Here is a 27,042-nt window from a genome sequence, read left to right as displayed (position 1 = left end):
AGAAGCGTCTGTAGGAAGATCGAGATCGCGAGGCAATGGAGAAACTGTACCGTCCTAATGACACACGAAGTCGTACGAAAAGTTGAGCAGTTCCCGCTAAGACTATGTGCTTGTGTTCCTTGGTAAACTGGTAACTGCTGATAACGACACTAGCAGTGAAGTTCATCGAAGCTATAATGTAGAAAATCGTATCTGCTTTGGACTGCGGAGGACGTTTCGCTAGAGTAAATTTCACCGCCATACGAAGTTGACTATCTACAAAACACTGACCAGACCGGTAGCCCTATACGGCCACGAACCATGGGCCTTGCTCGTGGAGGACCAACACGTTCTTGAGTTCTTCTAATGGAAGGTGCTGCGTACCATCTGTGGTGTAGTGCAGAAGGAGAGTATATGATTCTCGATAACGAGCTGTTTGGAATGAGGCGACGAGTCTCGCAGAGAGTAAGGTGGCTCTATCAAGTGAAAGACGACCTGTGAGCCGCGTTGCCAGGTATCCAGATTTTTGAACATGTATCCAGGTAGACAGATTTGATGTCCAATTATTCAGATTTTTCATGAATGATCCAGATTTTATTTTCTCTGTTCCGCAAAAAGGTCATCACTTCAAATTTGGCGCGAATTTTACAATTTTGTCACCTCAAATTTTACGTACCCCAAGACTTTTTCCGAAGATCTTACCTTTCACCCCATGAAATGATTTCCAGATTTTTTCCAGATTTTTTTTCGCCTTTTCCAGATTTAAAAAAAAAATACCTGGCAACACTGCCTGTGAGGTCTCCGCAGATAACATCCTGCAAGTTGGTATTGGTATTGCTCGGAGGTCTGGTGTATTTCACAGTTCCATTTTTATTAATACCACTGTGGCGTATTGCATTCGCGAACAGCGCACCGTGATGTTGAATCGTAGCTTTTCTGTTAACAATTTATTAATAATTGGGTTTAACAATTATCTGTATATCTGACATTTTGATCTCATGCTAAACTACATATTTGTTTGATCAGTGCGTTAAGCTCTAAGGGTGTACCGGAGACCAAAGTTTGAAAACAGCAGTACACCCGTTCTAGCAGTACACCAGTACTAGTTGGCGTAAAATAGACCCCATTGTGGTCCAAAGCTGGATGCCCAGCAGCTCCTATCCCTACCTCCACGTAGTATAGACTGGGATATGAGCAATCCAGGGAAGATCGATGAACCGGTGAAAACTTGGTCGCGACTAGGCATTCAGAGCCCTAGTAAGGCAGCATGCCGAAAAATTAGAATACTACTAGCAATAGAGAATTGAATATGAACCGGATTAATCAGCAACGACCTATGCGACGAAATATGAACGTCGATTGGAAGCTCGGTACATGGAACAGTAGATCGCTGAAAGCCTCGGGTGGTGACCGGATTCTGCTTGATCAGCTAGAACCCCGCTACTTCGACATCGTTGTGCTCCAGGAGCTTCGCTGGAGAGGAGAGAAAGTACAGAAGATTTGTGGCCGCAGAACACAGTACTACCAGAGCGGCAGCACAACCAATGAACTGGGTTCCGGCTTTATAGTGCTGGGCAGGATGCAGAGTCGTTTGATCAAGTGGCAGGCGATCAGCGACAGGTTGTGTTTGTTGAGAATAAAAGACCGGTTCTACTACGACACTATTCTCAATTTGCACTGCTCTCACGAAGGAAGACCCGATGTAGAGAAAGAAGCGTTCTTCGCACAGTTGGAGAAATTCTGAGATAGCTGTTCGCGTAGAGACATGAACGCTCAGATCGGTAGGAAAGGCATATACAAGCCGGTGATCTGCTCGCACAGCCTGCACACCGTAACGAACGACAACGGCCAGCGATGCTCGAAGTGGTACTACCCACGATGGAGGGGTTTGGCTCATCGCCTCTCGAGAACAGCTGGTGCAGCATTCGTACAGCTATCGGGAAGACCGCAATGGCGACACTAGGAGTGGAAGCACCGAGTGGCAGAAACGACTGGTATGGCGGGGAGTGCGAGGCAGCTGTGAATGACAAGAACCGGACGTGGGCGATATACCTGGGCAGGTCAACGAGAGAGAGCAAGGCCAATTACAAACGGTCACGGAACGAAATGACCACGATTCTCAGACGAAAAAAGCGCCAACAAGAGAATCGTGAACGCGGAAGTTCTATTAGAATGTAAGCTATTCTCGCGGAAACTATGTACCGCAAGCCGACATGTGAAACCACGCGGATGGGAACCTTCTCACGGCCAGCGAGGTGGTCGACAGGTGGAAGGAGTACTTCGATGGATACCTGAATGGTGATACAGTAAACAGAGGTGGAGCAGTAGATGACCTAGGAACATCAGCAGCAGATGTCAGAGTACCAGCCCCCAAGTGTCCATTAAGCTCTTTGTTAGATCGGGAAGCTGATCGCCAGAACCAAGTATAGTTATACTGGGTTCTTGATAACGGCGGAGTGGAAGACAATGGAATAACTAGACAGGGGTCTTGTACCGATTTTATTGGCCCAAAACCGTTCTATGGGGTGTCATCAAGCGCCTTGAAAGCATAATTGAAAACCTGGAAACATCCCAACAAACAAATTTGTTGGATAACGGCTTGTTAGGCTACAGTTCAGCCGAAATCTACTGAATAATAGCTTATTAAGCTGTAAACCAACAAAATTGTTTGCTGGGATCGTACTATACAAGAGAACAAAATACGCTCACCAGTCGAAACGCTTTATAAAATCAAGCGTGAAGAAACGCCAGCAATTGATTAGTTAAAATAAAAAGGAACTAAGGACAATTACTGGACTGTTTACAGGACATCGTTCAAATAAGCATCACCTAAAACAAATTGGTCAATCAAACGACGAAATTTGTCGCCTCTGCGGATTCGAATGTGAAACCGCAGAACATTTGCTCTGCTACTGCACTACCGTAATCTTTCAGTACGTAGCTTTTTCCAAAATCGTTTGTATAATAAGTGTTAGGACGAATTTCAACAATCTAATCTGTACATAATTCATTAATTTAATCACAAAACATAGCCGAACGTATGATTTGTGGAGAATGGTTTATTTACTGAATTTATGTTACCAACGTCATTTTATTGTAGAAACAGCGATTTTTATTCCACTGTTTCTACAACCGATTGGCGTACATCCGTCGTAGTATGCGACAAGTCGCACAACAATTTTTGTTTTCCTAATCAGTCAAATAGTCGCGATCCGAGAATACGTTTTCGGAAATGAATTTAGTTTACAATATAACATCATTCGTGGCCTCTGCCATCTTCCATCTACACTTCTTCAGTACGAAAATCACAAGCGCGCTTCAGTTGTCCATTAGCAAGGACCAAGCTTCGTGGCCTTAGAGGGCTACAGTATGATCAAAGTTTTGCAGATAGTCAACTTCGTGCCGCGGCGACTTTCCCGCCATAGGACCTCGACGAATTTCTCTGCTAATGTCATTCCGGTAATCACCAGTTAGTCTAGATGCACGCACTCGCAACTACCGCTATTTCAACACCGCTAAGCTAAATCCCAGGTCTGAGATTAACACGGTGTTCTCTAGGGTCGATTGTAGGCTTCTGAGCATCATCTCGATTACGGAAATATACATATTGAGTGATATTCGATAACTTTGGGAGAAGTTACCATCTTAGAGTTCTAAATTGTCTTTGGGGTCGATTCTTGGCTTCTGTGCATCATTTCGATCATTTTAAGCTGTTTTCCGGAAAAATTGTTTCAAATATGTGTTTGATTTGTACGGAACACTTCTCGTGCAGAGAAGAGAGAGGGGCTTTACCACCGTAGAAATATTTCCTGCTCCCAAAAACTTCTTCATCCCAAATTTGGGTCTACTTGCTTGATTAGTTAACGAGTCGTTGAGTGTAATAAACATATCTCAAACATAGTTGTGTTGGATTTATGTTACGTTGAGTAGAAATGACGGTTACGTCATTTCGTTTTCATGAATTAATGACGCTATTTTTACACTTTTAATCAAATTGCGGCGCCTATAGGTCCAGTTTGGTGTGCTCTATCGTTTAATCGTAAAAACACAAATCGGCCACTTTGGCGCTTACGTCAGTCTGCGAGATTACGGCAGTGCAGTGCACAATACAGCGCAGAATAAGAGCCTTTCCAGGTCTGATCTGCAAATCCTAATGAGGTAATTAATTTCGTACGAAATTTAGTGCCAAATTAGGAGAAAGGGTGCAACATGATAACGACGATCACTTCCATCAATAGTGATTCGTACCTAGACAAAAGAAGAGGCGAATACTGGTTTCTCTCGAGCCTCTTACTTCCATATAGTTGGTTTTAAATGCATTTATTGTTATTTGTTTAAATGCATGTAGTCCAATTCTCTTAGCCTCCAATTTTAGTTTTGAGTAGATTGCTTCCGCTGTTGCATAGTTTCTTGTAATAACGTCAAGGTCGCTGCGAAGCCTATGAGTTGACTACCTTCGCTGAAAATCATGTCTTTCGTTTCGATGCAGGCTAAAAATTTAGTCCAGTTGTATTAACTAGTTAGCAACGTCACTATCACCTTAAAATTTTTAATTGGCAATGGCTTTGAGCACTGACAAAACGCACCAGATGAGAACAGAGTTTATTCTTGTTAAAGTTGAGAAATTAAATTGCTCGACGGTTTTTCTCCATTGTCATTGGGGGTGCATCTTATTTCGTAGTTGCTTATTATCCCAGGTACCCCCAAGTCACGTTTACTAAGTCACGGAGTAGAGAGACCAAAACAAATGATGACGACATGTGACGTAGACGAGAGATGGGTTCGAAGTTGTTTGACGTAACCAGGCCTGTTATTCTCCAATATGTGGAAAGAGCAGAGTAAACATTCAACTCCCACTTTTTACCCAGCATAAGCGCTGCGTGTATCAATTATTCGCACCAAACAGCTTCATTCTGCTATGTGCTGTGTCTCTGATGCTCGCAAAAAACTTATTCACTTGCTGCATACATCACAGTTAATCGAAACAAAAGTGATGAATCAATTTACTGATAATACACAGAAGTATACCAAATTCAGTACTGCTGAGATAAATTCAATAGCATTTGAAGAGCAAACAAACGTGACGGGCGGCTGGGTTTTTTTTTTTGATAGTTTCGAGTTGCAAAACAAACAATACAATCTACTTTTAAACCTAGATGCTCCTCTCCTTTGATATATGCTTAAGAGACACACCGCAAAAGCCCTGCAGTAAACTCTGTTGTGTAATTATTGTGCGTAATGTCCTTTCGTGTGAGAAAGTTTTTTTTTTCTTCATCTATAATTTATTTGACACGGAACAAATACAATTCAATGTTTAACGGCGCCAATTATATCTGGTAGCTTACTTTCTAAAGTATCTTAATAATTAAAAGCAAATTTTTTATCCTCGCTGCCGACTACGACCTGAAACTAAATCTAACTTAAAGCTAGAATGTTTTGCATTAAAAGCACTGATTTGTTGTTTGATGGTTTTCCATCGCCATAGGTAAGCAGTATATTGAATATGTTCCGCTGCTGGGCCAAGATATTACGGACTGGCATATTGGGTTGTCTCCCTCGGGACCTGAGAAAATCGTGCGGGTCTAGTTGCTGTTTCCGGATCCGGGGTCTTAACGTGTTCTTGTCGTTTGGTTGGATGTAGGCGGAAGGGAATAGGGTTAAACTGGGGCGTGGATGGATTTCAGGAAAACGTATATAAGGGACATGTAGGATAGGTCACGGCTCGCCAAGACATCACGAACAGGAACAGCCGGCTGCCTACTTTCGGCCTGCAGGGAAGCTATTAATCTAGACCTGGCGTCACGGTGTACAGGGCATGACCAAACAACGTGCTCTATGTCGTGATAACCTTCATCACAGGCACAGACACCCTCCGAGCCCAACACGACGGAGATGCGCGTCAAATCTATAGTGATTGAACATAAGCCGGGACATCACGCAAATGAAATCCCGACCTACATCCAACCCCTTGAACCACGGGTTCGTCGACACCTTGGGGATTATGGAATGTAACCACCTTCCCAGTTCCCCTCTGGTCCAAGCATTTTGCCAACTGATGATCGTATTCTGACGTACAAATGTGAAAAAATCATTAAAGGCAATTGGTCTTTCATAAATTCCACCGTTTGTTGCGCCCACCTTAGCCAAAGAGTCCGCTTTCTCATTGCCCGGTACCGAGCAGTGAGAAGGGACCCACGCTAAGGTAATCTGAAACGATTTTTCGGATAAAGCACTCAGATGTTCCCGTATTTTCCCCAGGAAATACGGAGAGTGCTTAACATCTTTCATCGATCGGAGAGCCTCAATGGAACTGAGACTGTCCGTAAAGATGAAATAATGGTCCGTGGGCATTTTTTCGATAATCCCTAGGGTGTACTGAATTGCAGCTAATTCTGCGACGTAAACAGAAGCAGAATTATCGAGCTTATGGGAGACGGTTAAATTGTTATTGAAAATACCGAAGCCAGTGGACCCATCAAGAAGTGATCCGTCAGTGTAGAACATATTGTTGCAGTTGATGTTTCGATATTTATTGGAAAAAATTTTGGGGATCTGCTGCACGCGTGAATGATCCGGGATTCCACGAGTTTCTTCTATCATGGATGTATCAAAAAACACAGTAGAATCAGAAGTATTTGATAAGTCGACACAATTTGGAATATTCGAAAAAGGGTTAATATTTTGGGACATGTGATTGAAATACAATGTCATAAAACAGGTTTGAGAATTAAGTTCGATTAACCTTTCAAAATTTTCAATCACGGGACGGTTCAAGACCTCACATTTGATAAGAATACGAGAAGACAGGCTCCAGAAGCGGTTTTTCAATGGTAGTACTCCAGCTAAGACCTCCCAACTCATCGTATGGGTCGACTGCATGCAACCTAAGGCGATACGCAAACAACGATATTGTATTCGCTCCAGTTTGATCAAATGTGTGTTTGCTGCGGAGCGGAAGCAGAAACACCCGTACTCAATAACAGAGAGTATCGTTGTTTGGTAAAGCCTTATAAGGTCTCCTGGGTGGGCTCCCCACCATTGTCCGGTTATTGTACGAAGAAAATTCACTCTTTGTTGACATTTTTTCATCAGATACCTCACGTGACAACCCCAGGTGCCTTTAGAGTCGAACCAGACACCAAGATATTTGTGTACCAAAACCTGAGAAATCGTTTTACCCATTAATTGTGTTTGAAGCTGAGCAGGTTCATGGTTCCTAGAAAAAACTACTATCTCAGTCTTCTCCGGAGAGAATTCGATACCTAGCTGTAAAGCCCAAGCAGACAAATTGTCCAAGGTATCTTGCAATGGTCCTTGCAAATCGGCAGCTTTGGCTCCTGTAACAGAGATTACACTGTCGTCTGCAAGTTGTCTTATCGTGCATTAATTTGCCAGACATTCGTCGATGTCATTTACATAAAAGTTGTAAAGAAGGGGGCTTAAACATGAGCCCTGGGGAAGACCCATGTAGCTAATGCGAAAAGTTGCCAAATCACCATGCGTAAAATGCATGTGCTTTTCGGACAACAAATTGTGCAAAAAATTTGGAAACGGAATCCAAAACCCCCTTAATGTCCAAGAACGCAGACGCCATTTGTTCTTTACGAGCATACGCCAGCTGAATATCTGTTGAAAGCACGGCTTGGCACGGCGGAAGCCAAATTGAGTTTATGATAGTAGACCATTTGATTCGACCCAGTGGTCTAAACGACGGAGTATCATTTTTTCCATCAATTTCCGGATACAGGATAGCATTGCAATCGGCCTATAAGAGTTGTGATCAGAAGCTGGTTTCCCTGGTTTTTGGATGGCGATCACCTTCACTTGCCTCCAATCCTGCGGTACAATGTTTTGCTCCAGGAACTTATTGAACAAGTTCAACAAGCGCCTCTTGGCATTGCCGGGTAGATTCTTCAACAAGTTGAATTTGATTCTATCTAACCCAGGCGCGTTATTGTTACAGGATAGGAGGGCAACTGAAAATTCTGCCATCGTAAAAGGTGATTCTATCGCGTCGTGGCCCGGAGACGCATCGCGAACAATGTTTTGCTCAGGAACAGAGTCCGGACATACTTTCCTGCCAAAATCAAATATCCACCGACTTGAAGACTCCTCGCTTCCGTTGACCGTTACGCGATTCCGCATTCTTCGGGCTGTGTTCCAAAGAGTGCTCATCGATGTCTCCCTCGACGTCTCGTCCACGAACCGACGCCAATATCCGCGTTTCTTTGCTTTAGCCGAACTTTTAAGCTTGGTATCAAGCTCCGAATACCGTAAATAGTCGCCAGGTATACCTCCCTTCTGGAAGGCCAAAAACGCGTCGGATCTTTGCGTGTAGACATCGGAGCACTCTTGGTCCCACCACGGAGTGGGAGGCCGTTCTTTGATCGTTACGCCGGGATATTTCTTTGTTTGGGCTTGCAACGCGGCATCGAGAATCAAGCCCGCGAGGAGGTTGTATTCTTCAAGTGGTGGATGATGTTGAATCGACTCGACCGCTTTTGAAATCATTTCCTCGTATAACTTCCAATCGAAATTCCGTGTGAGGTCATACGGAATGTCAAATGGTCGCATGCGAGTTGACCCGTTATTAATTGAAATAAGAATAGGCAGATGATCGCTACCGTGAGGATCGAGGATTACCTTCCATGTGTAATCCAACCGTAGCGACGTCGAACATAAGGATAGATCCAAAGCGCTTGGGCGCGCTGGAGGTTTCGGGATACGTGTCATTTCACCGTTGTTTAAAATAGTCATGTCGAAGTCATCGCAAAGGTTATAGATTAAAGAGGAGCGGTTATCATTGTAAGGGGAACCCCAAGCCACGCCATGAGAGTTGAAGTCTCCCAAAATCAAACGTGGCGAGGGAAGAAGTTCTATTAAATCAAAGAGCAGCCGTTGCCCAACCTGTGCTCTGGGAGGAATATATATTGAGGCAATACAAAGCTCTTTACCATGTATTCTCATTTGACATGCGACAACTTCGATGCCTGGAATCGAGGGGAGGTTAATACGATAGAAAGAATAGCACTTTTTAATCCCTAAAAGTACTCCTCCATATGGGGTGTCTCGATCAAGGCGAATAATATTAAAATCATGGAAGTTGAGATCAATATTTGAAGTAAGCCAAGTTTCACAAAGGGAAAATGCATCGCATTTGTTTTTATTTATCAAAACTTTAAACGAATCAATTTTTGGTAAAATACTTCTACAATTCCACTGTAAGACAGAGATAGAATCCTTCATATACGCAGTTGAATTAGGCATCGAAGGATACAATCGCTGCAAGGAGGGGCCATTGGGCAGTCAACTGCTTCAAAAATGATCTAACTGTTGGGAGAAATGCTGTAAGAAAAATTTTAATTGGATCGGGTACATTGAAAGTTTCAAAAATCCAGTCCACAATGTCGGAAAATTTCACTAATCCAGAGTTTGTTTCATCAACTGGGAGTGCAAAAGGAACAACTGGGGTTTTAGATGTTCCTGGCAGTGCTGGGAACTCCTTCTGTGACTTCAAACTTGCAAGCCCAGGAGGAGTTTGCTTCGGTTTTTTCGCAGCACTGTTTGGTTTGTTTGTAACTTTCATTTCACTTTGAGAAATCCTAGGACCTTTTCTGGGAAGTTTAGGAGAGGAAACATTTTTCCTCTCTCTAGACTCCCCAGGATTGGCGTAAGATGTTCCCGCTGGTGAATCGTCAGAATCGGTTTCATCAGAGGACAACAGATCAAAAGGGTTTGATCTAATGGGAGAAGTGGTAACGGTCTTCTTCAGCATCTCAGCGTAAGAACGCTTCGAACGCTCTTTGAGAGACCTCTATATTTTATCCCTGCGCTGCATGTACACCGCACATGTCGAGAGCTCATGCTGACTCTCCGCACAGTGAATGCATTTTTCAGCATTTTTACTGCAGGAATCATCCGCATGATTCTCCCCACACTTGCCACAACGTGCCTTATTGCAGCAGTAGGCGGCGGTGTGGCCTAATTGCTTACAATTCAGGCAGTTCATGACGCGAGGCACATATAATCGCACAGGGAGACGAACCCGGTGGATCGAGACGTGGCTTGGTAGTGCTGACCCGGCGAACGTAACTCGAAACGAGTCTGACGGAGTGTATACTGTTATGCCACCGATGATCGATGCTGACCGCAGTTGCTTGCAGTCGAGCACCTCTACATCAGGACATGTGTTGTTCTTAAAGCACCCTTTGTCATTTTGCAATATACACTCGACGGCCAGACTTGAATCGGTTATGACACCGTCGACTCCACGTCTCGTGCGGGTATGTAAACGCGATACTCGCGTGTGAAGAGCTCAGAGCAAGCTATATCGTTGGCCTCTTTCAGGTTACTGACCACGACATGGAGCTTGTCAGGCCGGACCTTGGAAATTTCGGTCACGCCCTTGTACTCCTTCGTCAGGTCTTTAGAAATCTGCAAGAGGTTCAACTGTTTCGATCTCGGTCCCGCCTTTGGCCGAAAATAGACAGTATAGCTGCCCTGGGCTCCGTCTGGGTAAAGCCTGGGGCTAGGGGGTACTGAAGAATGAACAGGGGAGGGGGTAACAGAAGGGTCAGGATCAGAGGGGTTCGGGGATGGTGGCGCGGGAGGCGAGGGATCTACATCCATCCCGCTAAGTCTAGCGCACTAGCGCCGACAAGAGGACGTATCTTTTTACTTCTCCCTTCCAGTAAGGTTGGTTGTCCGATCGTTCGAAGTTGCAGCCGTTACAGCCAGCAGCGCCAATACAGCAGCACCAAACAGCCACCAGCAGCGAGCCAGGTGTGAGATCACTCCACACAGCGATACAACTCAACTGTCAACTGATGGCTTCTTCTTTTTCCTCTTTTGTGTCTCGTCCACTGCTGTAGCACAATCCAGCCAGCAGCCAAACCGGCTTACGCACCAGCTGGCAGTCACGATGCGAAACAGTTGCACAAAGGCGCGACCTTGAACCCGGATTTATTTCACTCGACCAGGCAAACAATGCCAACACTTGTTCACACGTCTTTTGTTTTATATTCTATCGGAGCGATCACCAAACACGTCCGATACTGATGCGTGTTCGGCACAGAATGTGTGAGAAAGTTCACACCATTTCATTATCTCTTTGGAGAGATATTGCAGATCTCACCGAAGTGTTTTTTTGGCAAGCTACTCACGACGAAACTTTGCTTCAACTTTCTGTTTGGTTGCTTGCTGGCTCGATAAGAACGATATCCTGGTCGCAAACGAATTCTTCGAACGGTACTGCGAGCAGCAGCGTATTTTTGTGCGATTTCATTATCTGATCTCCCAGATGGTCTCGAGGTACGATGCTGGCCTAACAAGCCAGTCGTCATAGGTTCGAGGCTCGGCTCGGGAGAGACTGTAAGTGTCTGTAGGATCGTAGCGCTAGCCCCGCTATTGTCCTGTACACGAAATAATCGGCTGCGAAGTCTGTGTATAAATAAACAGAAGGTCAAGTTCCGAATCGGAATGTAGCACCAAGACTTTGCTTTTTGCATCAACTGATAGTCCAGGGTTTGCTCTGGCGGTTGTTAACACCTTCTGGTTTAGCTTGCGGTCATATGTTCCACTACGACGCTTACTTTGAGGCACTCGATTCACGCTCTTTCGCTCCCTGAAACGTTTGAGCACATCATACACGGCTGATTTGGTGATTTTCAATTTTTTTGCATTTTTTTATTGAGGACCACGTTGAACTATCAACGTTAATGTGTAGATTTTTTTCTCTCCTCTCGGCTTCCATCTGGAATAACTTTTAACTCACTGCATGAAACACTCTGAACTTTATACCACAGAAAGTGCCTAGATAAACAAACCGCTGTAAAAGAATTCCAGCAGCGATCACTTTTCGTGCCGCTGCAGCACAATAAGTGATTCCGGATTTTAACTGGAAAGAACTTTAGTGTGTTCAATTCGGATTTAACATTGCTTATGCGTTCGAAAAGTATCATAAAATGACGTAATGTGGCACTCATTGCAAATAACACGCTCAACAAAGAAAAGAGTTATAATTTTCGTCAGTCATTTTATCGTTTGAAACAGTCATCAGTTACTTATGAAACGAACCGATGAACACCAGATGAGAAAAAAACCTGAAAACAAACTCGCTTTGCACCAAAAATGTTCATCGTGATTGGATAACGGTAGCCGGAAGAAATTAAATGAAAATTAAATTGCTCGTATCAAAATGACTGGAAGAAATGTTCAGTTCCATTTTTATGTTAATGAACGAAGTGTCAATGTACGACACAAAATGACACAAACTGTTTGAATAAATCATTGAACTCGGGTATGGGCTGGATTCAATTCAACTGCTCTAGAGAAGTAGGGAGAGAGGGAGGAATAAATTAGTTCAGCTTTATTTCAGACATATTTCAGTTATTGTAAAAGACAACCTTCACGTAGTTCAGTTTTACTAGATAATTTACTAGATAATTTGGTTACTTTGTAACTCTGAAATGATAAGTTGATCATATTCCCATTAGAATGATAAAGTTTCCAAAAAATGTTACATGGAGTTCGCAATGACAATTATTTGGGTTCGCCTTACGGTGGCTGTATTGGCAGGGAGAACGTGGCTCAAAGCAGTAAGCGTAAAAAAGAAAAGTTAATTAAAATACATATATAAGCATGTCACTTACTTTCAAAAGTGATATTGCTTATAGCAGAAGTGCGGAATACTACAGTCATCTGGGTGGTATCAGAAAATATCAATGTTTTGGAATGTTGTTTACATGAAATTGTTTTTCAGATATCATTTTTTACAAAGTCTTCTTAAGTTTGTTAAAATTTACATTCATGATGTGGTATAGAACTTAATAAGATCTGTTGTCTCCCGGTGGCCGAATGTCTCTGGGACTGTAAAGTGACCATGTCGTGTGATTTCGTAAATATCGCACCACCAATCTTGGTGTATTCTGAGGAGTACCTTCCCATTAGCACAAACTTCTACCCAGAATAGTTATGGATTGAAGAGACAAGCCATATTTCCAAGAATTGTTTGAGTTCTATTGAAATACGATGCAAAGCCCAGGGGTCACATTTCTATTCGGAATTCAACTTTCTGTTTATCTGATTTCTGATATACTAAGGCCGAAAACTCCCAAAGGTCATGAAAAAGTAAGAACGCATTCAACCTAACCACTTTTACGATGGTTGTTTTCTTAGATTTTGTTTTTCTGTTTCAGTTCTACGCCAAAAGTGAGATAACCCTTAACAGCTGCTGACATTTTTGGAGGTTCTTTTTGCAATTTCAGCCGTTATTGATCCAGAACAGGCAACACATGGATGTTTGAACATCCTCTGCTATGCTAAGAAATATAACGAAAAGTAAGTGGCGATATGTGTTTGTGATGCTCAAAGCTTTTCAAATATTATGCAATTAATGACGATTTCTTCCACATACTTGGTAACTGCTGAACTGCTTGTTATTACAAAAGTTCACATCAATGGACAACGTAATTCTAATTCCCCCACAAAAAAAACTGCACAATAACTTTTTTGTGTGAATCTCTATATCTTTTACAAATTACTAGATATAACAGTTGATTTCGCGTGTTTTCGTCTAAGTTTGGTTCACAGATCACTAAACAATGTATAATAAATTAAAATGAAGTGCAAAATTATGCTTCAACAAAGTTTAAATAACAATGCAAGTGATAATAAAATTCTTATAATATTACAGTTCTCGAAAGGGCTTCTCAATTAATCTGCATCTATTTTAGCCGAAAGTTAGCAGAAGTCTACAAATCCCAAAATCAACAGTCTAATGTTGATCCATTATGTAAACCAAACGGGTTTTGGTTGAACGATTACTGGATAATTGAATCAACCATATCGTCGTAGGATTTATGGCATTTGAATATCACACTCATATAGCAACCAAGGCGAGGCGGGAGTATTGAGCAGTTTAACATTCTACCACGGCAGAATCCAAAAAAGGGACTCCAAGTGGCTGACGTCCCACACTCTACAATGTAGCAGACAAACTGGCTGACGAGACGAGACGGATGAACGCCCGTGAAGCATTTATGAAAGAAGTGCGAATATTCGCCCACGTGCGAGATAGGGATTGTTGATGGTTAGCTTGACGAACGGCGGGCGAGGGATGACATCCGGGAGGAAGAGTATTATATCGTAACACAAATATTATGATTGCGAGGATATGCTCACTTTATCAGCACCGACGAAGCGTGGCCCAGAAGCATGCTGTTTATACCAGGAGCTTATATGACAAGTGATGATTGTGTACCCACTGTTAGGCGGTGTAAAGTCATAAAGTTTAACGACGGTTAGATACCATCACCACCGACGACCTAAACTGTCAAGCATTGCGGCTTGGAGAAACGGGGAGCGGTAGCTTCGAAAGGATTAAAACTCGTTCCGGCATCAGTTTGATGAGCGATGGAGTTTTAAATTTATTTAAGAAGAAAACGTCATCAATAATCACAATTCATAGATATTCTACTGAATGCAGATTTTGAGACAAAAAAAAAGCTTAACGGTTTTAGAACAAAAAATTAGACATTTTGGTTAAAATTTTGTAATAATTGTGGTTATGCATAAGGAAGAACAACGGAATTAGGCTATTGATATTTTTAACCTTCATCTATAAGTGATTTTCCTAGACCAGTACAGTATTTCATATTGGAAGTAATATGGCAACTGGGAATAATTTGTTCCGCAAAAAAAAAAAACATTTCCAAATTTTGCTTTTGTCTTGTTTTCATTTCTATGCTTCACCTATACAGTCACGTCAGATGATCGTTACCGAAGTAAATGGCGATTTTGGAATGAAATATTTCCCAACAAATGTCAAAACAAAGTCATATATTATGTTCATTGCGAACGACATCACCGTTTCCTCCGGCGGCGGCCCTGTATCAAACAGCGGAAAGGAAAAGCACACATTTTCGGAGTATATTTATTGGCACACCTTAACGATCATAAAGGGTAACCCGGTAAACTCTATAATTTGCATCACGCGAAGTAGAATTGCTCAGCTTCTTTTCAGAAATGCCAATGGCTGCGGAAAGATGAATGTGTTAATACTGATACAATTTCGATTAGATCGCGCTCGCAACTGTCACTTGACAGATTTCTTTAAGAATCAGATGAACTTTTCTTTTACTACACTCAATACAAACAAGTCAAACGGTTACGCAATTTTGCATGGTGGCCTCGCGCAGTGTAACATCACATACATAAGACATACGTAATAAATGTAATAATATATGTAATAAAATCACTGTTTGAGTTGTTTTGACGTAGAACTACGTCTAACCGCACTATATCGAGATACATTCTGCGGAAAATATAACCAAGGTGTAACGTCGGAATGAAAGATTTCAAACGGTTATACTTAAACGGTTAAACGGAACCACATAATGGATCACAATAATCAATATGTCGTTGGATTGATAAAATGATGGACAATTTTGTGATTCTTCAGTTATCATTATCATTTCATTGTTAAACAGTGAAAATTTCATAAAAGTTTCAAGGCCGAATTTTCACGAACAATATACCAATCACATGCGAGCACGCCAGGCACAGACTTCATGAGCCTGCTGTGATATCCTGTATAGAAGTGGCAAAAAAAATTGACAGAACCTCCCCTTCCCAATAGGTCAACTAACGTTTGCATCTATGAGCCTAGATTATTTTGATGTCTTGAAGGTGAAGCTTTATCGGAAAGTTTGTAACCACCTCCGCTATCAGACAGTTTCACGTTCTGCTGTTAGAATGTTATCAAAACTGTTGTCTCGAAAGAAAACATGCTGGCACAGACTACAGTACTGCACCGGGCAATGTATGAATAAAGCGCTGGTCATTAGGCGTCTATCTGTGCAGTATAACTCGATATTCATTTGTGTGCAGCCAAGTCAAGTGAAGATTTCATTGTCGCTATCGACGCACAGTGGGGCGTGTTGGGTTAACGCATAAGTACCTATCGTGTTGCGACCGCTGGAACACAATCGAATTGCCTAAACGGCAATTGTCTTTTTTTTTCTTCTTCTTGTTTCAGATAGTAGCAGTAATATCATTCAATATGATTATTCGGGTTTTAGGGACAGTACGGGACGTCTCGAAATTTTCCGTTGTTCCAGATTTATTGGGGGAACCGTGGGGTTCCCTTCCAGAGACACAGGCTAGATTGAAGACGGTAGCGGAACATTGCTTGCGACATAGCAAACTTTAAGTTTTTGTAAACAATTCTCCGATTCCGGTCATCCGCATCAGCAACAAAACGAACCAAAATACCTTTTTTTTGGAGCCTTAATTGGTTAAAAAAAATTAAAAAAAAACCTAAAAATATGATTGAACATAATAGCTCGTTTTTGGTAATGTGTGTCGCAATCTAACCGTGCCAAAAGTAAAACGGGCTCAAATCAAACAGAGCCTCAAAAAAAATATAAAACTATTGTAGTCCTACGTCAACTTTGCGGTCGTGTCTTGGATACCACCCTCATACTTTTTTAAGGCAGTGTACCTGCGTAGCATATGTCTCGTTTCTACTCGAAAAATGCTGCATTGATTTTGTAAATAACTTTTTCACAGTTCCTTATGGAATTTTCTTTGGGGTTCGATAAAGCCGAGAAAAAGGAAATTCACTTTGTCCATTATTTGTCAAGCAGTTGGACAGGAGGAGGTAGTACTATGGGGCACTGTATACTAGAATAAGACGCCAGTGTTACGTATGTCTTATGTATGTGAAAACACTTTGTTGAAAATCCTGAGCGCGTTATGTGATATACAAATGTTCCTTTGTAGGTGTTTTCACAGGGGAATACGCAGCGATGCCAACCTTTTTTTTACAAAAGGGAAAATTTTTCGTTATTGCTTCTGAAGAATAAGTGAAAATTTGGTGTGTGATTATTACCACATACATAAGACATACGTAACACTCAGGAAGAAATCTTCCAAAAAAGTTGGTACAAAATGAACTACTCGAAAGTAACAACCTCTGTGAAAAAAACTTCTGTTTGAGTAGTTAATGGAGATTGTGTACCTGCGCAGCCCTGCATCTCGTTCCCACTCGAAAAATGCAGCATTGATTTTGTATACAACTTTTTGACAGTTTCGTAAGGGATTTTGTTGAGGGCTTGAGTAGAGCCGCGATGAAGAAAATTCATTTCGTTCATTTTCGTCGAGCAGTTCATACTGGTGTTGGTACCGGGTTGTGTGGGGCAAAGAGTACCAAAAAAAAAAAATCGCTAGCGTTACGTATGTCTCAGTATGTGTTATTACGGTCATTATAAGATAGTCCTGATTTTTTAACATGATCAAAACATATTACAGTATGTGTTGTTATTTAACTGAAGTTAGTTACTAAGCAGTTAGAGAACAGGTTGATCTTCAATATGCAGTATAGTTTGTGCCAATTATGCATTTGGTGCTGAGTAATAGTAGTTTGAATGTCATTTTTTATGTAAAAGCTGATTTCTCTCCGTGGGGATAGAGTTAAGCAATGTTAGAGTTTTTTCTAATGTACAAATATTTTGATCAGTAAAGTCTGATTCGGAATGTCAACGAAATCCAGACGTTCATGCATGCTTATGTACTGAAAACATTCGATGAAGAAACAAGCTTGACCTTAATTCAAGTTGAATAATTATTGTTCAGATAATGTTCCACTAACATCTATCGCAGCGTTCTCCCTTCCTCAGTGCCTCCCCGAACTCTTCTTGATAACTTCGTATGATACGAGACTGTCTGGTGCTATTTTAAGCCAACCCAGGTTTCGTTACTGACATGAGCGCATATGTCGAGAGGCTTTACGAAAAGAAACATGCAAATCCACTATATACCGTTGCACTGGTCATCATCGGCATCATCGTGCGTTTAGTTTCCTGACACAGAAATTTTACTCTCGGTTCCCCCTACAACCAAACTTTTCAATGATCGTCGGTGCAAGAATGGAAAGCATATTCTGCACTAGAAACATCATGTTCGTATCTCATTGGCTTAGCTCAGCAGAAGGATTGCGTATTCAGACACCGGATAAATCGCATCCTGGAGGAAGTCACGTGGGAGAGGAAGTACGCTTGATGGCGGCCGACATTGAGTGAAAATCTGTGCTACATCACTTTCTAATTATATCCTGAGTAAGCGGAAAATTTATAGTTCCAGACGAATCCGCTGCCAGATTCTAGGGGAATAGGTGAGGGAGAGAGGAATTGTTTTGGAATGGTTCCAGCCTGCTCATATGGTTACTGTAGTAGCCGAGGCAATGTATACTGATCGTTGAACGTGAAAATTCAAGGGGAACGTATCGAGCGGCGGACAATTAGTGACTAAATCCGTGATAGCAACCGTGATTCTATTAAACGGAAAAACCGCACTACCAACGAGGAGAAGGGAGGTTTGGAGCTTGCGGTCGCAAAAGTCAATCTCTGGGACGCACTGGGAAAGCTGATGGAGCGACTCTCAGTATCGTTTGTTGACTTTACGAGTGGATACGAGCGGTGCTGTAGTTGGCAACCTAGTCTTGCTAGGATTATTGCTAGAAATCACAGTCAATTTCCCCTTTGCTACACCACCGGGCAGAGGCGTTGGTCTGGTTCCAGTGTTTTCAATATTTTATCCACAGCATAATTGAGGATGCATTTCTGGTGTGTCATTTTGTGGCTACTGCCATTTACAGATCAATCGTTGTGGGTGTTTTGCAGCGACCGACCGACAGCAGGACATGCAGCGCCGTTATGGTGATGAACCTGTAGCGCTGGGGCTGGAGAGAGCAAAATGTGTTTGATTGTTGCGACGAATGTATGCTCGGTGTGTTTCCGAGCTTGGCTAAAGTGCATGTACATGACCAACTACAAATGTACGACAGACATGATGCACAAGCTAGTTGTAGGTTGTTTTTTTTTTTTTCAATTGTTTGGTGAATGATACAGAGCTGAAGAGGTAGGGAGTCTCCTGCAATTAGAGCATATATAATAGAAAAATTTCTAGTTTTGCATATACGAAAGACCGATCAATTTTCTTCTAAATTACTAGCTACCCGGAAAACTCCATCCCACTCATTTATTTTCTATATAACAAATTTCAAACATTCTAAATTGATTCTATACCTCGAAAGGTTGACCTTGCGATTTGTAAATAACCATTAAAAATGAATGGCGAAACAGATAATAAATACGTTTAACTCATTTGAAATGATTATGAAACAAACAATTGCCTTAAAGTGTCGATACATGTTTTTACTGGTTTTTCTATGCTTTACGTGCAATCTCATCTCATTACATACTTTCAGAATTAGTTATTAGTTACATCTCCGTCATTATTCCTACTGATTTATTAATACAATATGTTGATTTCCAAGAATTTAGTTTTGTAAGATACAATTAAAATCTTGTTTTTTGCCTGCAGGAATGCAAGTGCTCTTAACCCTCTAGTGCCCAGTGCCGCCTTTAGACGGTCTTCAGTTGAACCTCTAAATCAGTGCTTAAAAAATGTTTATAAAAATTCATAGTGATTTTTTCGAAGTCCGGCTGAACATTAACTTGGGCACTAGAGGGTTAATTATGATTCTGAGCGATAGTCAGAAGCACTCTGTCTCTGTCAATATTGATAAACAGAAATATCGGGTAATAAAATCAATCAAACCAAAATCACCACCTGTACCTCTCGATCAATAACAATTGTAACAACCTGTACCCGACCGATAACAATTGTTTCTAGGAGATTTCTTCAGTTAGATGCTGAAAAAGTAAAATTAAATAGCTCAATAAATCAAGTTTCCTTGACAATTAAAAAATTTATTAGGAAGACTGATTAACCCAAATCAACCTATTGAACAACAACTCGTAGTCGGCAGCGAGGATAAAAAATTTGCTTTTAGTTTTTAAGATACTTTGGAAAAAAAGTATACACATGAATTGAGCTCCGGTAAACGTTAAATTGTATTTGTGCCGTGTCAAATAAATGATAGGTGAAGAAAAAAAAACATTTTTTGACTCAACTTGTAAATTCAGACAGACAGACAGACAGACAGACAGACAGACAGACAGACAGACAGACAGACAGACAGACAGACAGACAGACAGACAGACAGACAGACAGACAGACAGACAGACAGACAGACAGACAGACAGACAGACAGACAGACAGACAGACAGACAGACAGACAGACAGACAGACAGACAGACAGACAGACAGACAGACAGACAGACAGACAGACAGACAGACAGACAGACAGACAGACAGACAGACAGACAGACAGACAGACAGACAGACAGACAGACAGACAGACAGACAGACAGACAGACAGACAGACAGACAGACAGACAGACAGACAGACAGACAGACAGACAGACAGACAGACAGACAGACAGACAGACAGACAGACAGACAGACAGACAGACAGACAGACAGACAGACAGACAGACAGACAGACAGACAGACAGACAGACAGACAGACAGACAGACAGACAGACAGACAGACAGACAGACAGACAGACAGACAGACAGACAGACAGACAGACAGACAGACAGACAGACAGACAGACAGACAGACAGACAGACAGACAGACAGACAGACAGACAGACAGACAGACAGACAGACAGACAGACAGACAGACAGACAGACAGACAGACAGACAGACAGACAGACAGACAGACAGACAGACAGACAGACAGACAGACAGACAGACAGACAGACAGACAGACAGACAGACAGACAGACAGACAGACAGACAGACAGACAGACAGACAGACAGACAGACAGACAGACAGACAGACAGACAGACAGACAGACAGACAGACAGACAGACAGACAGACAGACAGACAGACAGACAGACAGACAGACAGACAGACAGACAGACAGACAGACAGACAGACAGACAGACAGACAGACAGACAGACAGACAGACAGACAGACAGACAGACAGACAGACAGACAGACAGACAGACAGACAGACAGACAGACAGACAGACAGACAGACAGACAGACAGACAGACAGACAGACAGACAGACAGACAGACAGACAGACAGACAGACAGACAGACAGACAGACAGACAGACAGACAGACAGACAGACAGACAGACAGACAGACAGACAGACAGACAGACAGACAGACAGACAGACAGACAGACAGACAGACAGACAGACAGACAGACAGACAGACAGACAGACAGACAGACAGACAGACAGACAGACAGACAGACAGACAGACAGACAGACAGACAGACAGACAGACAGACAGACAGACAGACAGACAGACAGACAGACAGACAGACAGACAGACAGACAGACAGACAGACAGACAGACAGACAGACAGACAGACAGACAGACAGACAGACAGACAGACAGACAGACAGACAGACAGACAGACAGACAGACAGACAGACAGACAGACAGACAGACAGACAGACAGACAGACAGACAGACAGACAGACAGACAGACAGACAGACAGACAGACAGACAGACAGACAGACAGACAGACAGACAGACAGACAGACAGACAGACAGACAGACAGACAGACAGACAGACAGACAGACAGACAGACAGACAGACAGACAGACAGACAGACAGACAGACAGACAGACAGACAGACAGACAGACAGACAGACAGACAGACAGACAGACAGACAGACAGACAGACAGACAGACAGACAGACAGACAGACAGACAGACAGACAGACAGACAGACAGACAGACAGACAGACAGACAGACAGACAGACAGACAGACAGACAGACAGACAGACAGACAGACAGACAGACAGACAGACAGACAGACAGACAGACAGACAGACAGGGGTGACGAGGAACCGCTCTGAAACGAGAAATCAAAGCTAGCAAGAAGAACTGCTGCAAGGAGTTGTGTCGAGATTCTGATGCAAATGCCTGGGTTTACACGTATCATATCGTAATGTCGAAGGGCCTATGTTATTTCAATGTTAAAGACAGTTTTTTTTTGTAACTCTAATATTTATTTAGGTCCAACCGCGAAGCATAATGGGGCCGAATGTCTTTTTGGAGTAGGGAAAAGCCAGCTTGAGCAGAGCTTGTATCCCGACTGCTCCTCTTCAAGCAGGCATAAAAACCCTCTCATCTTTTCACTTTAAAATACAATTTAAAAATACAAAATTAATTCAACCTAAAACTGATATGTACATCTATCTACATCTATCTATATGTAAAACGATCTATCTATATAAATAAGTAATGAAATTGAGGGATGATGAGTCCTTGTCTCTTGGAAATCATACCCTAAGATGAAAGATGGAGAAAGAAAGATAAAAATTGGTATTATCCTTAAAGATCTGCATAGTGAGGGGGGGACAGAGAGAAGCGAAGAAAGGAAGAGGATTCAAATACGATAATTTATGTCTTTAATAAATTGGTAAATATGGATGAGCAAACTGATATCATGACTGGCAAGTGCATCCCGGACTTGCATTGCAGATGGTGCATTCCGTTCCCGGAGGGAATCGAAAAGTTTATTCCTTGCTCTGTGGTATTTAGGGCATACGAAGACTACGTGTTCTATATCCTCGTACCCTCCACATTCGCAAAGGTTGCTATCGACTATTCCTATTCGATAGAGGTGGGTATTTGCAATGTGATGGTTTGACATTAGGCGTGAAATAACTCGTATAAAATCCCGAGTTAAATCGTGCCCTTTAAACCATGACTTCGTAGACACCTTGGGCGAGATGGAGTACATCCATCGCCTCAAATCGCCAGAATCCCACTTTTCCTGCCAGTTTGCCAGAGCCAATTGTCGGGGTAGGTGAGAATACTCGGTGTAGGTGATCGGTCTATCAAATATATCTCCCTCTATGGCACCCCTTTTCGCTAGTGAATCAGCTTCTTCATTGCCTGGGATTGGGCAATGGGAGGGGACCCACACAAAGCAGATGATGAAAGACCGATCAACCAGCACTTCTAATATCCGTCTAATTTCCGGGAGGAAATAGGACGGGTGCTTGACCGGTTTGATCGATCGGAAAGCTTCGATAGAACTGAGGCTGTCCGAAAAGATGAAATAATTACCTGGTGTCTTGAGCTCGATAATTCGCAGTGAATTGTGTATGGCAGCTAGTTCCGCTACGTATATGGAGCAAGGTTGTGCCAGTTTGCGGGATAAGCGATGATCCATGTTGAAAATGCCATATCCGGAATGTCGATCCATTACAGAATTACAGATCCGTCCGTGAAAAAGGAATTCTGTTCTGGGAGGTGGCCAAATTTTGCCGAAAATATTGATGGCACAACTGTTGGTTTAAGGTGTTCAGGAATTCCATGGATTTCTTGTTTCATCGTCAAATCAAACACAACAGAAGGATTTTTGAGCGATGTTGAAATCTCACGGTATGGAGCAACAACCGAAGGATTTATCTCCATAGACATGAACCGCTGGTATACTGACATACAGGGTTTCTTAACAACTTCCAGACATTTCTCATAGTTCGCAATAAGCATTGGATTTGCTATTTCCGATCTGATGAGGAAACGTAGGGCCAGCTCAAAAAGTCTCTTTTTAATAGGTAGCACTCCAGCTATGACCTCTAGAGTCATGGTATGCGTCGATTGCATGCAGCCTAGAGCGATACGCAAACATCGGTATTGTATCCTCTCTAGCTTCAGCATGTGTGAGGCTGCGATACCTCTGAAACATATGCTGCCGTATTCTATTACGGGCAGAATCGTAGTTTGGTAGAGTCGTATCAAATCCTCTGGATGAGCTCCCCATGTGGTTCCTGTTACCATCCGAAGAAAATTGATTCTCGGTTGGCATCGTTGCTTCACGCAATTCACAGGTTTTTCCCATGTGCACTTAGAGTAATACCATACTCCTAGATACTTGAAGCTAGGTGACTGAGTGATGGGTCTTCCGGACAAAATTAGCTCTAAACGGGGTGGTGGTCGCTTTTTTGAAAAGACTACCATCTCCGTTTTTTCAAGCGAGAACTCAATTCCAAGACAACTGGCTCAACCGCTCAGATTCCAGCGTATTTTGCAGGCTGTTTTTCATGTCTACAGCCAGAGACGCCGTGACTGATACTACGCAGTCGTCAGCTAACTGGCGCATGGTGCAGCCGTCCGCCAAGCAGGTGTCGATGTCACTGATGTAGAAGTTGTACAACAGCGGACTCAGACAAGAGCCTTGGGGGAGACCCATGTAGCTTGTTCGTGTTATTGTTGAAGAACCGTGGTTGAAAAGTAAATGCTTTTCAGACAGCAGGTTGATCAAGAAGTTCGTCAATATAGGAAAGAATCCTCTTTGATGCAGTTTCTCGGAAAGAATTTCGATTGAAACTGAATCAAATGCACCTGTGATATCCAGGAAAACTGAGGTCATTTGTTGTTTGCTACCAAGAGCGATTTCCGCTTCTGTGACTAGCAATGCTAGGCAATTGTTAGGGCCCTTGCCTCTACGGAAGCCGAATTGGGTCTCTGATAGCTGGTTAGTTGTTTCTACCCAGTTGTCTAGTCTACGCAGGATCATTTTTTCAAGCAATTTGCGTATGCATGAGAGCATTGCAATCGGCCTGTACGAGCGATGATCTGTGGCAGGTTTTTCTGGCTTTTTGATTGCGATAATCTTAACCTGTCTCCAAGCTTCCGGGATCATATTGTTCCTGATAAGCTTTTTAAACAGTACAAGAAATCGTATCTTAGCCGAATCCGGTAGGTGTTTCATCAAATTGAATTTGATCCTGTCCGGTCCTGGAGCCTTGTTCTTGCAAGAAGCGAGTGCGATTGAAAATTCCAGCATTGAAAACTCTGGTTCTTCAATGGCCGTTGTGTCGCTGAATTCCTGCTGGGATGGGACAGCGTCTGGGCATACCTTTTTCGCGAAATCATAGATCCAACGTTCAGAGTATTCATTAGCCGCATTGTTGTCGGACCTATTGCGCATTTTCCGAGCCGTATTCCAGAGATAGCTCATAGAAGTTTCTCTGGGTAACGTGCTTATAAAGTTTAGCCTTTACTTTTTTTTTTTAGCTTGTGCAGTTTAGTCTGTTTCAGTTCCCGCTCTCTAAACTGATCAAAAAGTTGAATGGAATGATCTTTCCTGAATGCTAGGTATGCTGCTTTTAGAGCTTTTTTGATCTCGGTGCATTCTTTGTCCCACCATTGTTTGTTAGGACGAATTTTCAACTTGTTCTCAGGGGCAGGCCTCGTCTGAGATTGCAACGCGCTATCTAAAATTAATGTTGCAAGGAAGTTGTATTCGTCGGATGGAGAAAGCTCATCGGTTGTTCCGAGACCCTGGGATATTATGTTCGCGAATTTTTCCCAATCAATATTCCGGGTGAGGTCATACTCTACTTCGACTATGGTAGCAGACTGGAGCCTGTTCATAATCGAATTACATATTGGCAAATGGTCACTACCATGGGGATCTTGAATAATCTCCCATTTACAATCCAAAGCTATTGATTTACAAGTCTAAAGTGCTCTCTCGTACTTGAGGCCTTGCTATTCTTGTAGCTAACCCAGGTATATTCGATAGGGTCATATCGAACTCGTCTAGTAAGCTTTCAATAAGAATAGCCCGGCTATCATCTCCAGGTGCTCCCCACGCCATACCGTGAGAATTGAAGTCTCCTAAGAGAAGACGTGGTGTCGGAAGCAGCTCCGTTATTTGAGTTAGCTGCAGCCGGTTAATAGTAGCTCTGGGTGGAATGTAGACTGATGCGACAGTGAGGCTCTCACCAGCAATTGTTATATGGCAAGTAACAATTTCTATACCATCAATTGCTGGAAGAGGGATTCGGAAGAATGGGTAGCATTTTTTGATACCAATGAGCACTCCACCATAAGAGTTTCCGCGGTCTAACCGGATGATATTGAAGTTTTGAACGGTTAGTGTTGTATCCGTTGATAACCATGTTTCTGATAGCGCGAAAATATCGCATTTGCTATCGTGAAGCAGGAGTTTAAATTTATCTAATTTGGGGGTCAAGCTCCTACGGTTCCATTGTATGATCCTTGTTGTCGATTCGTCACTTCTGTTGTCTGATTTAGTCATCGAAGGATACGAACGCGAGGAGGGGCCATTTGGTGCTTAGTTGCTTACCCAACATGCAAATTGTTGGAAGCCAAGCCGAAATCATACTTTTAAGAGAATCGGATAAACCAAAAGTGGTTAATATCCATTCAACGATCATTTTGAATGAAATACAACCATCAGAGGATGGTTTTTCAGATTCCGATGACAATTTAGCTGTGGGAACAGCTCGTTTCCCTGAGAGCTTAGGGAACTCTTTATCGCAATCAACTTTGAAACCTGGTGGTGACGCTTTAGCATTTTGCTTGGAAGTGGAACCACGAGGGGTATCATTAAGCGCCTTCTTCTGCTCCTTTTTAGGGAGTTTAGGAGAAGAAGCACTTGACCGTTTTCGTACAGCTCCGGTTGATAGCAAAGGTTGATAGTCCTCTTCGTCATCATTTGAATCATCGTTTTCCAAACTGGAGTAACGATTTTCCTCCTGCTGTAACGCTGTCTTCAGCATCTGTGCGAAAGACTGCTTACTGCGTTGTCTGGTCGATTTTTTTAGTGCGTCAGAGCGTAGCTTATACTTTGCGCACTCTTCAATTTTGTGTGGGTTGCCACCACATAAGGAGCATTTTGCTTCCTGTTCGCTACAAGTGTGGTTATTCTCCATTATTTCACCACACTTGCAACATTTATTCTTATTACTGCAGTAGGCTTTCATGTGCCCTAACTGCAAACAATTAGTACAGGTCATTACTTTCGGAATGAAAAGTCTAACCGGTAGTCGGAGTTTGAATAGCTCTGAATAATCCGAAAGCACTTTTCCTTCGAACGTCACTCTAAACGAGTCGTTCGGGAAGTATTTGCCCATGTTGTCTTTAGAATACAGTCTTTGGCATTCTAGAATTTTTATTTCTGGAAGGTTTGGGTTTTTAAAACGTCCAGTTCCTTCCAGTATCTCTTTCTCTGTAAGATCGGGTTCTGTTATCACGCCCTCGATCTCAATAGCGCGTGCCGGAATACATACCCGGTACTCAATGGTAAAATTTTGATCTTCAACGACCGCATTTGCGTGTTCGAGATCAGAAAATGT

The 27,042-nt window shown here is 42.5% G+C and overlaps 1 protein-coding gene across 1 annotated transcript; it reads right to left on the bottom strand.

Moving 5' to 3' along the window:
- Window positions 1-283: 283 nt before the first annotated feature.
- On the bottom strand, window positions 284-26,820 carry LOC129719800 (uncharacterized). Its single transcript, XM_055671206.1, has 2 exons — window positions 26,139-26,820; window positions 284-366 (listed from the first exon to the last, which is right to left on the bottom strand). Exons 1-2 carry the CDS (start codon window positions 26,818-26,820, stop codon window positions 284-286), a joined length of 765 nt encoding a protein of 254 aa, XP_055527181.1.
- Between the last annotated feature and the right edge of the window lie 222 nt (window positions 26,821-27,042).

Source organism: Wyeomyia smithii, chromosome 2 (genome assembly GCF_029784165.1).
Source record: "Wyeomyia smithii strain HCP4-BCI-WySm-NY-G18 chromosome 2, ASM2978416v1, whole genome shotgun sequence".
Lineage (NCBI taxonomy): Eukaryota > Metazoa > Arthropoda > Insecta > Diptera > Culicidae > Wyeomyia > Wyeomyia smithii.
The sequence above is the reverse complement of the archived record's forward strand: the minus strand, read 5'-3'. Positions and strand labels throughout refer to the sequence as shown.